General features: G+C 47.8%; 1 protein-coding gene across 4 annotated transcripts in view; it reads left to right on the top strand.

The window, feature by feature from the left end:
* AP1B1 (adaptor related protein complex 1 subunit beta 1) overlaps window positions 1–11,400 on the top strand; it is a 55,142-nt gene that overhangs the window by 15,432 nt on the left and 28,310 nt on the right. For 3 of the 4 annotated variants that reach the window (XM_007461168.1, XM_007461169.1, XM_007461171.1), the window contains 2 exons: window positions 5,165–5,227; window positions 10,108–10,213. In XM_007461168.1, the coding sequence (XP_007461230.1) occupies window positions 5,191–5,227; window positions 10,108–10,213 (143 nt within the window). In that variant the 5' untranslated portion in view covers window positions 5,165–5,190. Of the gene's footprint in view, window positions 1–5,164; window positions 5,228–10,107; window positions 10,214–11,400 lie in introns of those variants that run through there. The other variant, XM_007461170.1, reaches the window with a different exon arrangement.

The following is an 11,400-nucleotide window of genomic DNA, read 5'->3' as shown; positions in this document are numbered from 1 at the left end:
GTTGTGGCCTCTCCCGTTGCGGAGCACAGGCTCCAGACGCGCAGGCTCAGCGGCCATGGCTCACGGGCCCAGCCGCTCCGCGGCACGCGGGATCCTCCCGGACCGGGGCACGAACCCGCGTCCCCTGCATCGGCAGGCGGACTCTCAACCACTGAATTCCGCATTTTTAAGAGATGAAGTTGAATTGTAGCGATGAAGTAAACTGTAACCTCAGCTTAGTATTCTTCAGTTAATTATTATTAGCAAGTTTGAGACCTTGGAGAAAAGTTGAAATATATTCAGTATTTTCTTTTTTAAATAATTTATTTATTGATTGATCTTGGTTGCATTGGGTTTTCGTTGCTGCGTGCGGGCTTTCTCCAGTTGCGGCAAGCAAGGGCCACTCCTCGTTGCTGTGCACAGGCCTCTCACTGCAGTGGCCTCTCCCATTGCGGAGCACGGGCTCCAGGCACATGGGCCTCAGTAGTTGTGGCATGTGGGCTCAGTAGTTGTGGTGCATGGGCTCTAGAGCACCGGCTCAGTAGTTGTGGCACACAGGCTCAGTTTCTCTGCAGCACGTGGGATCCTCCTGGACCAGGGATCGAACCCGTGTCCCCTTCACTGGCAGGCGTATTCCTAACCACTGTGCCACCAGGGAAGTTCCTCAATATTTTCTCAAAAAAATATATATATATTTTTTGTGGCGCTATGCGGCATGCGGGATCCTAGTTCCCCAGCCAGGGATCTAACCCATGCCTCCTGCACTGGGAGCATGGAGTCTTAACCACTGGACCACCAGGGAAGTCCCTTAATGTGTTTTTTAATAGATTTAAATTCATTTTTTTAGCTTAAAACACAGAAAGATATTTTTAATCTCCTCGTCATAAAATTACATTTAGATTTGTGATGACTCAAAAATTTTTAAAGTGTTGGGGACTTTTTTTCTTAAACCCAACCCTAACTCCAGTTGCTAAAATTCAACGTCTTTAGCTGACAATATTTTTTGTGAGTTTTTTTCCTTTCCTTTTCTTCCTAGGGCCTCATTTTTCCACTCTTAAATTACATCTTTGTCCCTGGCCAGTACGTCAGTGATTCTCACCAAGGACTTCTTTATAATTCTAGAAAACGTAGGAGAAAACTACTCTGTTTCAGGCCTTATTACTCAGTTCATTTCTTTACACCTAGTGACAAGGGAAGCAGCCCTTGTCAATAGGATTTAAAACCAAGAAAAAAGTGAGATTAACAGGAACTGGCCCTGGGATTGTGGCATCAGAGTCATCTACTGAGAATGGATGTGGGGAGGGAGGACAGAGGTGGGGACAGCAGCAGTGTCTCCTCAAAGACAAACTGGTCCCAGGTGTGCCCTGCTTTGAATTTGGACAGTGCCATCCCCTTAAGGCATTCCTTGGCCTGTAAATACTGAAACTGAGGGGTATCCCAGCATAGAATGCTGTATCCTTAGCAGAAGTGACTCATCACATTGGCCAGAGCAGCTTCTGAAACAAAAATTCCCTCCAATTATTGCCTTTTTTAATGCGCTCTGCCACTTCCAAAGATGGAATCCAAACCCTAAGCTTTTTCTTGCCTAAATTGGCTGCTTGCTTTCAATTGTGGCTCATATACATGGTCAGAGTCTTGGGCCCTGTGGCCTCCATTAGCAGGGATACAATGCATAGCAACGGCTGAGAGCAGGGTCAAGAAAAGCACCAGTCTTTCCTGTGGCATCTGCAAGTCTGAGCTCAAAGTCTGACTGAACTGTAGGGTTTTTTCCATTCCTGCAGAGAGAATGAAAAATCTCTCTTGTGCTGATACCCTAGGCAACTGTGGTGAAAGAACATGCGGAGATAGCCACCCTCAGTAGATCCACATGGTGCTGGTGATCTTTCATGGTGAGGTGAGGTTTTTTAATCGGTGCTCTGGGGTGGCTTTGCAAAAGCATTTTCATTTCTCTCCATCTTCTCCTTCCTCCTCTACCTTAATTTCCTGTATGTGAAACAACTTCAGAGGGATACAGTTTCTGCATCAGCAGTCCCACTGGGCCCTCTGCAGAGGGATATGCGAAATAGATACTGCGGAGGAAAGAGGCCGCCAGCGCCAGCCGTCACATGGGGTGGCGGTTTAAATTTGTGAGTAGTTGCTTAGCACCTATAAAAGGAAGAGTGTCATCAAAAGCTCCAGCTGTAGGGGCATCAGCAGCTGTGGTGGCTTCACTAGCTGACCCTGCAGCTCTCTCGCTTTTTTTAATCCCCCAAAGAGAAATTTTCCCACCCTTTCCTCCATCTGGGTGGTTGCATCCAACACAGATCTGCCAGGCTGTGTTCTGGGAATTCAGGGCCCTTGGATGTTGTGTTGTGCCTGCAGATGAGGGGAAAGCCTGTGACACCCTCCTCTACCAGAGAAGGAAGAATTTCTGGGCAGCGCTGAAGCTGGACATCTAAGGTAGTTTTTGCTTTGTTCACTTTGATTTCCTTCTAGATTTAACGTTGGAGGGGTTTGTACATTACTTTCTGTGATTTTTTGGCCTGTGATTTTTAGCCCCTCTTGCCTTCATTGATCCCTCTTCTTTAACTAAATTTAACCTTGGGAAACCTAAGGTACTCTCCTATTCTGGATACCTCTGGTTATGCTCTCAGGCCTGTGACTTCTGAAGCCATACAGCCTTTTATTGTGTGACAGACGTGCCATTGCCTTCTTTACCTGCTCATTCTCAGAGCTCCACAAAGAACCTCTAGGTTGGTGAGGTTTCTCTGAGAAAATGGCTTTCTCTGTGCTCAAAATGAAATTATTTTTAATGTATGTAAACTCCGGTAGGAAACAAATGCTTATATAGTTACCTCATAGCTGTCGGAGAGCAGGCTGAGGGTCCCTGGGCTTTTCAGTGGCAACTTTTCTTTCTTTCAACAACTATTGACTGAACCCTGGCCATGCTTGTGTGGAGGATGGATGCAGCTGTGGACCAGGCCGACTTGGGTCCTCGCCTTTGTGGATCTGTCTGCAGCCCTGACTCCCACTGCCGAGACTGGCAGTTAGCGGCCCTGCAGTGGCACTGGCATCAGCAGACACAGGGGTCTCTTCTGCTCTTTCCCACAGCTCCCATAGAAAAGTGCCATCATCCTTTTTCAACCTGACAAAGCAAAAGGAATGTGGAATTGTGTCTTTTTCTTTATACTTTTGTCAGCGAAGCCTTTATTCCTTTATCCTAATGGGATCCACAGAGGCTTTAAGGCAGCCCTGAGGCAGTACTTATTGGTTCCCTGTTGGTTACTGAAACAAAACCTATGGGCAGGTGTCTCAGTTGGGAAACAGCCCTGTTGCCATCCTGCCATAAATACAGACTTAAACTGGAAAAATACAGTTGGGCTGCAGGGGAGCTGTGTTGCCATTGTTTCCAGAGATTTTTTTATAAAATAAATTTATTTATTTTATTTATTTATTTTTGGCTGTGTTGGGTCTTCGTTGCTGCGTATGGGCTTTCTCTAGTTCCAGAGAGCGGGGGCTACTCTTTGTTGCAGTGCATGGGCTTCTCATTGCGGTGGCTTTTCTTGTTGTGGAGCATGGGCTCTAGGCACACGGGCTTCATTAGTTGTGGCTCATAGGCTCTATAGCTCAGGCTCAGTAGTAGTGGTACACTGGCTTAGTTGCTCTGCGGCATGTGGGATCTTCCTGGACCAGGGTTTGAACCCATGTCCCCTGCGTTGGCAGGTGGATTCTTAACCACTGCGCCACCAGGGAAGTCCCTACAGAGACTTTTGAGATGTTCCTTGACTCCTCACATCCATCTCAAGAGTAACCTTAATCTCCCCCCACCGATAGCAATGAATTGAAAGAAGATATTAATGGTTTACATGTTTGAGTCTCTTCTATAGAGGCAACAGAAGGGACCAAGTGAGTGAGTTTTCTCCATGCAAATGTCTGTTCTTTGGGTTGTGTGGTTTTATGTACCATGTGAAACTATAGGTAGGACTGGAAGTTGAAAGTCTCATGGCTTTTTGGACTGAGTCCTTAAGCCACTCTCAGGGTTCTGTCCTTTCTCTCAGATGGGGAAGCAGAATTCCCTCCTCTCTAGAGCACAGGTCCTGAGCTCAGATGGACCTGAAATTGTGTCCCAGTCCAGCCACTTACAAGCCATGTGACCTTGGGCAAGTTACTTAACATCCCTGAGCCTCAGTTTCCTCATCTAAAAAGGGGGTAAAAGCAATTACTTTATTGGTAGAATTAAATGAGATAATGTTTGTAAAGCTTTAATAGGGGTTCAGTAAATGATAGCTTCTTAATAAATGTTAGAACAACCCCTGAAGCCTCTGCCATGCATCCAGGATACTTGGCTCCTGTGTAGCTTCTTATATCTCTCATCTGTTGACCAAGAAGAACTATTGAAGTTACATAGTAAATGCTCAGCAAATTGTTGAATGAATGAGAGGGCCTTGGTACTTTCTTTGCCCTGTTGCCTTAGACCAGTACTTCACAGTGTGAGTTTTACCCTAGGAGGTGTCCTGAGAGATGCTTTGAGAAAACTGACCAGTCAGATTTGGGGAGTGCTGTAGAGTCTGCAGTGTGTAGTTTCTAGCCCTCTCCAGAGATGAATAGTGCCTATCACTGTTTAGAGAAGCTTGGAAAAGTTGGGTAAAGAAGAAATCTCTCTAGCTTTTTAACCTTGGCGTTTTCCAAGCCCCTTTGACTATATAGGCAATGATAGTGATAGTACTTCCATGAGGCTGTGATGAGGCTTCAGTGAGTTCACATGTGAGAAGCACTTAGTGCTGGGCAGAGTGAGCACCACAGAGGGGCTGCTGTAACCATGATTGTTCAGTGCTTTTTAATCTGTGGACTCTTCCAAAGTATTGAGCCATTCCCTACCGATGGACATTCAAGTTATTTCCAGTGGTATATTGTTATAGACAGTGCTGGAGGATATAAAACCCTTTTATCCTATGCAGATATTTCTGTGGGAGAGATTCCTAGAAGTAAAATCGCTGGGTCAAAGAATATGCACATTTTAAAATTTGATAGATCCTTCGGAATTACCCTCCAAAATCTAATCAGCCATTATCTAACAGTTCATTTGCCCAGTAAAGAGATGAGAAGCTATCTCCCCTCACCAGGCATGCACTGGATCCCTCTCCCCTCTTGTGAAATGAAAATGGAATGGAACACAAGGGCAAGTCACCTCTTTTCTGTCTTGCAGAGTCTGGCCACAGATAAGGGACCAAAATGACGGACTCAAAATATTTCACCACAACCAAGAAAGGTACTGTTTGTTTCATTGTGGGGTCTTTTCTTTTTTTTTTTTTTGGGCTGCCTTTGGTCTTCGTTGCTGCACACGGGCTTTCTCTTGTTGCAGCAGGTGGGGGCTACTTTTCATTGAAGTGCACGGGCTTCTTATTGCAGTGGCTTCTCTTGTTGCAGAGCACAGGCTCTAGGCGTGTGGGCTTCAGTAGTCATGGCACGTGGGCTCAGTAGTTGTGGCTCGCCGGCTCTAGAACGCAGGCTCAGTAGTTGTGGTGCACGGGCTTAGCTGCTCTGTGGCATGTGGGATCTTCCCGGACCAGGGCTCAAACCCGTGTCCCCTGCATTGGCAGGCGGATTCTTAACCACTGCGCCAGCAGGGACATCCCCATTGTGGGGTCTTATCCTCTTCTTTCCTTGCCCGACCCTTCTGCTTGCTCCCTGTGGTAGTGGGGGGTGAGGGCGTGTGGAGGCCTGGAAGCAAGTGGCAAGAATCACCTAGAGCATTTTGAACCTTGTGGATCCGGAAATTTGAACTGCGGATGGTGTAAGAAGTATGACTACTTCTTTCAGAATTCCAGAAGGAAAAAGCATTAACTCCAAGTATAGAAAAAAGCCCTCTTTTGTTCCCCATGGCTTTAAATTGTTAAAAATGACGCCCCACCGCCCAGAGGAAAGAAAGCACACAATCCTGTCAGCAACTGCACAGTGGTATCTGTGCATGTTTGGCCCTTATCGTTGGGCACATGTTTTACGTGGTTGAAGTCAGAGTTTATATCCTGTTTTTCATCTGGCATTATCATAAACGTTTCCCCACAGTTCTGAAGACTCAGTCTGTTGAGTTGCTGCATCAAAATTTGCTAAGCTAGTCTTGTATTGTTTGGGTATTACAGTTGATTTTGCTTTTTGGGAAATGGAGTTGGTTGTAGTGGCTGACAAATGCGCTTTAACCCTGTAAGCATCTTTCTGGCTGGCCCTTCCTTCCTCCTTCTTTCCCTCCAAGTGAGATTAACACTCGCCTGCTGACCAGATGAGGAGAGTTTGTTGTTGGGTCAGCTGAGCCAGGACCTGCAGTCCCCTCATCAGGTGGTTCATTTCTCAGTCCAGCCAGTTTTCCTGTGTCTCTTCCATGTGCAGTGGAGGAGACAAACGGAGTCTCTGACCTTGCTTTGCTTGTCCTTGGGCAGAGAGGACAGTTTATTTATTTTAATTTTAAAATTATTTTATTTTATTTATTTATTTTTGGCTGTGTTGGGTCTTCGTTGCTGCACGCGGGCTTTCTCTTGTTGCAGAGCACAGGCTCTAGGCGTGTGGGCTTCAGTAGTCATGGCACGTGGGCTCAGTAGTTGTGGCTCGCCGGCTCTAGAACGCAGGCTCAGTAGTTGTGGTGCACGGGCTTAGCTGCTCTGTGGCATGTGGGATCTTCCCGGACCAGGGCTCAAACCCGTGTCCCCTGCATTGGCAGGCGGATTCTTAACCACTGCGCCAGCAGGGACATCCCCATTGTGGGGTCTTATCCTCTTCTTTCCTTGCCCGACCCTTCTGCTTGCTCCCTGTGGTAGTGGGGGGTGAGGGCGTGTGGAGGCCTGGAAGCAAGTGGCAAGAATCACCTAGAGCATTTTGAACCTTGTGGATCCGGAAATTTGAACTGCGGATGGTGTAAGAAGTATGACTACTTCTTTCAGAATTCCAGAAGGAAAAAGCATTAACTCCAAGTATAGAAAAAAGCCCTCTTTTGTTCCCCATGGCTTTAAATTGTTAAAAATGACGCCCCACCGCCCAGAGGAAAGAAAGCACACAATCCTGTCAGCAACTGCACAGTGGTATCTGTGCATGTTTGGCCCTTATCGTTGGGCACATGTTTTACGTGGTTGAAGTCAGAGTTTATATCCTGTTTTTCATCTGGCATTATCATAAACGTTTCCCCACAGTTCTGAAGACTCAGTCTGTTGAGTTGCTGCATCAAAATTTGCTAAGCTAGTCTTGTATTGTTTGGGTATTACAGTTGATTTTGCTTTTTGGGAAATGGAGTTGGTTGTAGTGGCTGACAAATGCGCTTTAACCCTGTAAGCATCTTTCTGGCTGGCCCTTCCTTCCTCCTTCTTTCCCTCCAAGTGAGATTAACACTCGCCTGCTGACCAGATGAGGAGAGTTTGTTGTTGGGTCAGCTGAGCCAGGACCTGCAGTCCCCTCATCAGGTGGTTCATTTCTCAGTCCAGCCAGTTTTCCTGTGTCTCTTCCATGTGCAGTGGAGGAGACAAACGGAGTCTCTGACCTTGCTTTGCTTGTCCTTGGGCAGAGAGGACAGTTTATTTATTTTAATTTTAAAATTATTTTATTTTATTTATTTATTTTTGGCTGTGTTGGGTCTTCGTTGCTGCACGCGGGCTTTCTCTAGTTGTGGCGAGCGGGGACTCCTCTTTGTTGCGGTGTGCGGGCTTCTCATTGTGGTGGTTTCTCTTGTTGTGGAGCATGGGCTTTAGGCGCATGGGCTTCAGTAGTTGTGACGAGCGGGCTGTAGAGCGCAGGCCCAGTAGTTGTGGCGCATGGGCTTAGTTGTTCCGCGGCCTGTAGGATCTTCCTGGACCAGGGATCAAACCTGTGTCCCCTGCATTGGCAGGCAGATTCTTATCCAGTGTGCCACCAGGGAAGCCTGAGAGGACAGTTTATTAAGTAGTGATCACTCTAAAGGGCAGTGGGTGCTGTGATAAGGGAGGGGCGGGGCCCGTGGGAGGGTTGGGGTGGAGCTAGACAGATAAAGGGGGGCGGAGTGAGTGCTGTCCCACGTCCATCAGGGAAAGGAAAGCCTAGGCACAAGTTACTGAAGAGTGTGATGGAAGAAAGGTTGGAGAGGTTTGTGGTGCCTGGCGAGCCAGGTCAGAGTGGGTGAACAGTGCCGAGTAAACTGAGGTGTCAGTAGTGGGGTTTTTTTTTATAGGTTTTCTTTTGAGGAGAATGTCTAGAGAAATATCTGGGACCAAATTTGACATCATTGATGGTTTTAGGCAGGGGGAGGTCAGAGGCAGATTCTAATCAAGGATTGAAGTGGGTGAGGCTGTGGGGAGGCAGGGAGATCAGAACCACAGTTCGCATGAGAGATGATGCTGCCTGAGCCGGGGAGGAAGGCGGGGGTGTTGGGGATAGAATTGGATGCCTCGTATGTGATTGAGGAGGTAGGCTTGGTGACTGGTTGGATTTGGGGCACATTATAGGAAGGAGGCATTTCTGAAGCAGGCAGATCCCGGGATCACCTCACTAGCCTTCTTGGGGCCAAGGTGACTCGGGCCTAGATCCATCAATTGACTGCCAGTTGTACTGAATCTGGCCAAACACCTCAAACAAAGAGGGGCAGCCCAGCAGTAAGGCCCAGGGTCAGTCACATGGTCTGTTGGATCCCATAGCAGGGACACAGCCCCCTTAGTCTCTTGGAGGAGAAGGGCGTGTGTTCCTTCAGCTCTCCAGAGCCTTGGATTTGAACTGCAAGGTCTGCAGGTTCCTTCTGGCTCTGTTGAGCAATATCCTCAATGTGGCTTTGCCCGGGCTGTGCTGCACGATTGTTCTTAATTAAACTCCTTACTGTCTCTCATCCCAAGTCTTTGCTGAACACCACATTGTTCAGTCATTAAAAAAATTTTTTAAAAAAGAACAAAACAAAAAAACCCTGTTTTCTTTTTTTCACTGTAAATCCATCTAGAACTTCTTCTAGCACTTCCCCCCACATGATAGTTTCTGCTTCACCCCCAACCCAAGTAACTTGAGAGGGAAGCCCGGGACTCTCTTACAAAAGAGGGAGCCAAGACAGAGGTTCATGTGGTAAATTAGTAATAATAGTGACCACCTTTAATGCAGGCCACTGAGTGCCAGGCACTGAGCTGAGCATTTTGCATCTGTTACATGAGAAGAGTCAAGGCCCCAGGCAAGGCAGAGAGTACAGACAAGGAAATGGTTTCAGAGAAGCAGGGTGAATGTCCTGGGTCAGCCAGAGCACATGGGCTTTGGAGCTGGCAGACCTGGTTTTGAATCTTAGCCTTCCTCCTCATGGCCGTGTCCTTGGGCAAGTTCCTGAACCTCTTCTGGCCTCCATTTGCTCATCTGCAAAATGCGGGCAAGTGTGGAGTTGTGAGGATGCAATGAGAAAAGGTGTGGGAAGAAGTTAGGGAGGTGCCTGGCTTAGAGAAAGGCTCAGGAAAGGCTGGCTGCAGCTGGTTTAAGGGCAGGAGGCCTGTCTCACTCCAGCATCTGCCCTCTTAACCTGTTATTGGGGTTATCAGGCCCCTGACTACCTCTCCATGGCAGGGCCCTGAACAGTCCTACTTCCTCGTTTGCTTTTTCCAGATCATCAATTTCTTAAGAACAGTTTATTAAATGCTAGAGCCCTCGTGGGACAGCTGAATTCCCATTTTCAGAGCCGAGCAACCACTTGTGGATCAGGAAGTGAAACCCTGAGTGAGCTCTTTTAACTCGAAGCTCTAGGAAACAGGAAAAGCCTATGTGTTGAAACTGAGCAAATCCTGACCTTTTCCCTCAAACCTTAAGTCCCCAGGTTCCATCCCACGCTGCTTTGAGGGCTTTGGGTGTGGGTGGCTGAGGAGAGCTTTGCTTCCCTCGGCATGTTTTTAGCCATCTGGCTGAGCAGGACCTGGCAGCACATTTTTTGTCTCCCTCAGAACCTCTGTAGCTTCCATGGCTCCTCTCCCCTCGATCTGACGTGATCTCCAGCCTTCCTTCCTGATAATTCAGAGTTGTTTCTGCCTGCCCACCCAGGGCCAGGGCCTGAAGCTGCCTTCAGCGGGCAGCACAGAGTGTCTTCCCTGCCTCCCTCCCATTCTTTTGGAAGTCGGGGACTGGGAATCGCCCCTTGGCAGAGTGGAAATGGATCACTCATGCTGCCTCCTTTTTTAGGGGAGATCTTCGAGCTGAAGGCAGAGCTGAACAGTGACAAGAAGGAGAAGAAGAAGGAGGCGGTGAAGAAAGTGATTGCGTCCATGACCGTGGGCAAAGACGTCAGGTGTGCAGGGGTAGGCCGGCTGGCAGCTGGAGGCAGCTGACAGAGGGAAGCTTTTGAGCTTGGGTCCAGTTCGATCCCTCCTTTAAGATATCCCTAGGGACCCATGTCTCCCCTGGTGTAGCTCCCTTCACAGATCTTTCCAAATAGAAGGTTTTGTTTGCAGAGGGGTCATGCGCTCAGATGTTGATGGGGTCAGGCAGTAATGGAGCAAGTGAAGTGGGCTGGGTCGAAAAGGCAACAGGCAATGCAGTGGATGTGCTGTGAGCCCTGTCAGGAACTCCAGAAGATGCTGTCTGCTGGGGAAAATGACCCTAGTGGGACCAGGTCTTTTGGTTTTTAAAAAAGAACAGGGAATCTGGATTTTTCATTTTAAATCTCCTTGTTTTAGACTGCCAGATGAGGGAATTCCCTGGCAGTCCAGTGGTTAAGACTTGGCGCTTTCACTGCTGTGGCCCCAGGTTCAATCCCTGGTCAGGGAACTAAGATCCCACAAGCCATGCAGTGCGGCAAAAAAAAAAAAAAAAAAAAAATTGCCAGATAATACTAAACAAACAAATAAACACTGTGCAAGTAAAACACACCTGCATGTTGGACTTGTTAAATTTGTCGTCAGTTTGCATCCCCTGGTGTGCATCTGTTGCCAGAGCACATCACATGTAGAATTGTGGCCACTCCTTTGCTCATGCATCTCCCCAGCCTGGAACGTCCCTTCCCCTTGTCTATTTACACTGCTGCCTCCCTCATCATGCCAGCTGACTACCCTGAACATGCAGCATTTGCTGTGTTCCTGTTGCCTGGCACTAATTGTAGACTGTCCTCTTATGTATACTTGTGCTTACCTGCCCACCACATTGTTGAGTCCCCAAGGACAGGAGCTGGGTTCTGTGACAACTTAACACCTGCACAGTGTTTGAGAGTCAGCAAAACACTTTTAAATGTTTTCCTAGCAATTCCCATACTGTAGGTAAGGATATTTTTCCTGCCAAAGAAACCAGAAACAATGACTGCCCCATGGTCACGTGGTTAATGGAGGAACTGGACTCATGCTCAGCCCTTCTGAAATCCAGACCCAGGGTGCTTTCCCCCATTCCCTCTCCTTTGGGCCCTTTTGGTGCCCAGTCCTGTGCCTCATAGGCCTGGGTGCTGACGTGGAGCAGCTCCCCATCTGGATTCCTCAGCAAGGACCT

This window comes from Lipotes vexillifer, unplaced genomic scaffold (genome assembly GCF_000442215.2).
Source record: "Lipotes vexillifer unplaced genomic scaffold, Lipotes_vexillifer_v1.1 scaffold691, whole genome shotgun sequence".
Classification (NCBI taxonomy): Eukaryota; Metazoa; Chordata; class Mammalia; order Artiodactyla; family Lipotidae; genus Lipotes; species Lipotes vexillifer.
Note: the sequence above shows the minus strand (reverse complement) of the source record. Positions and strands in the feature narration are given on the sequence as shown.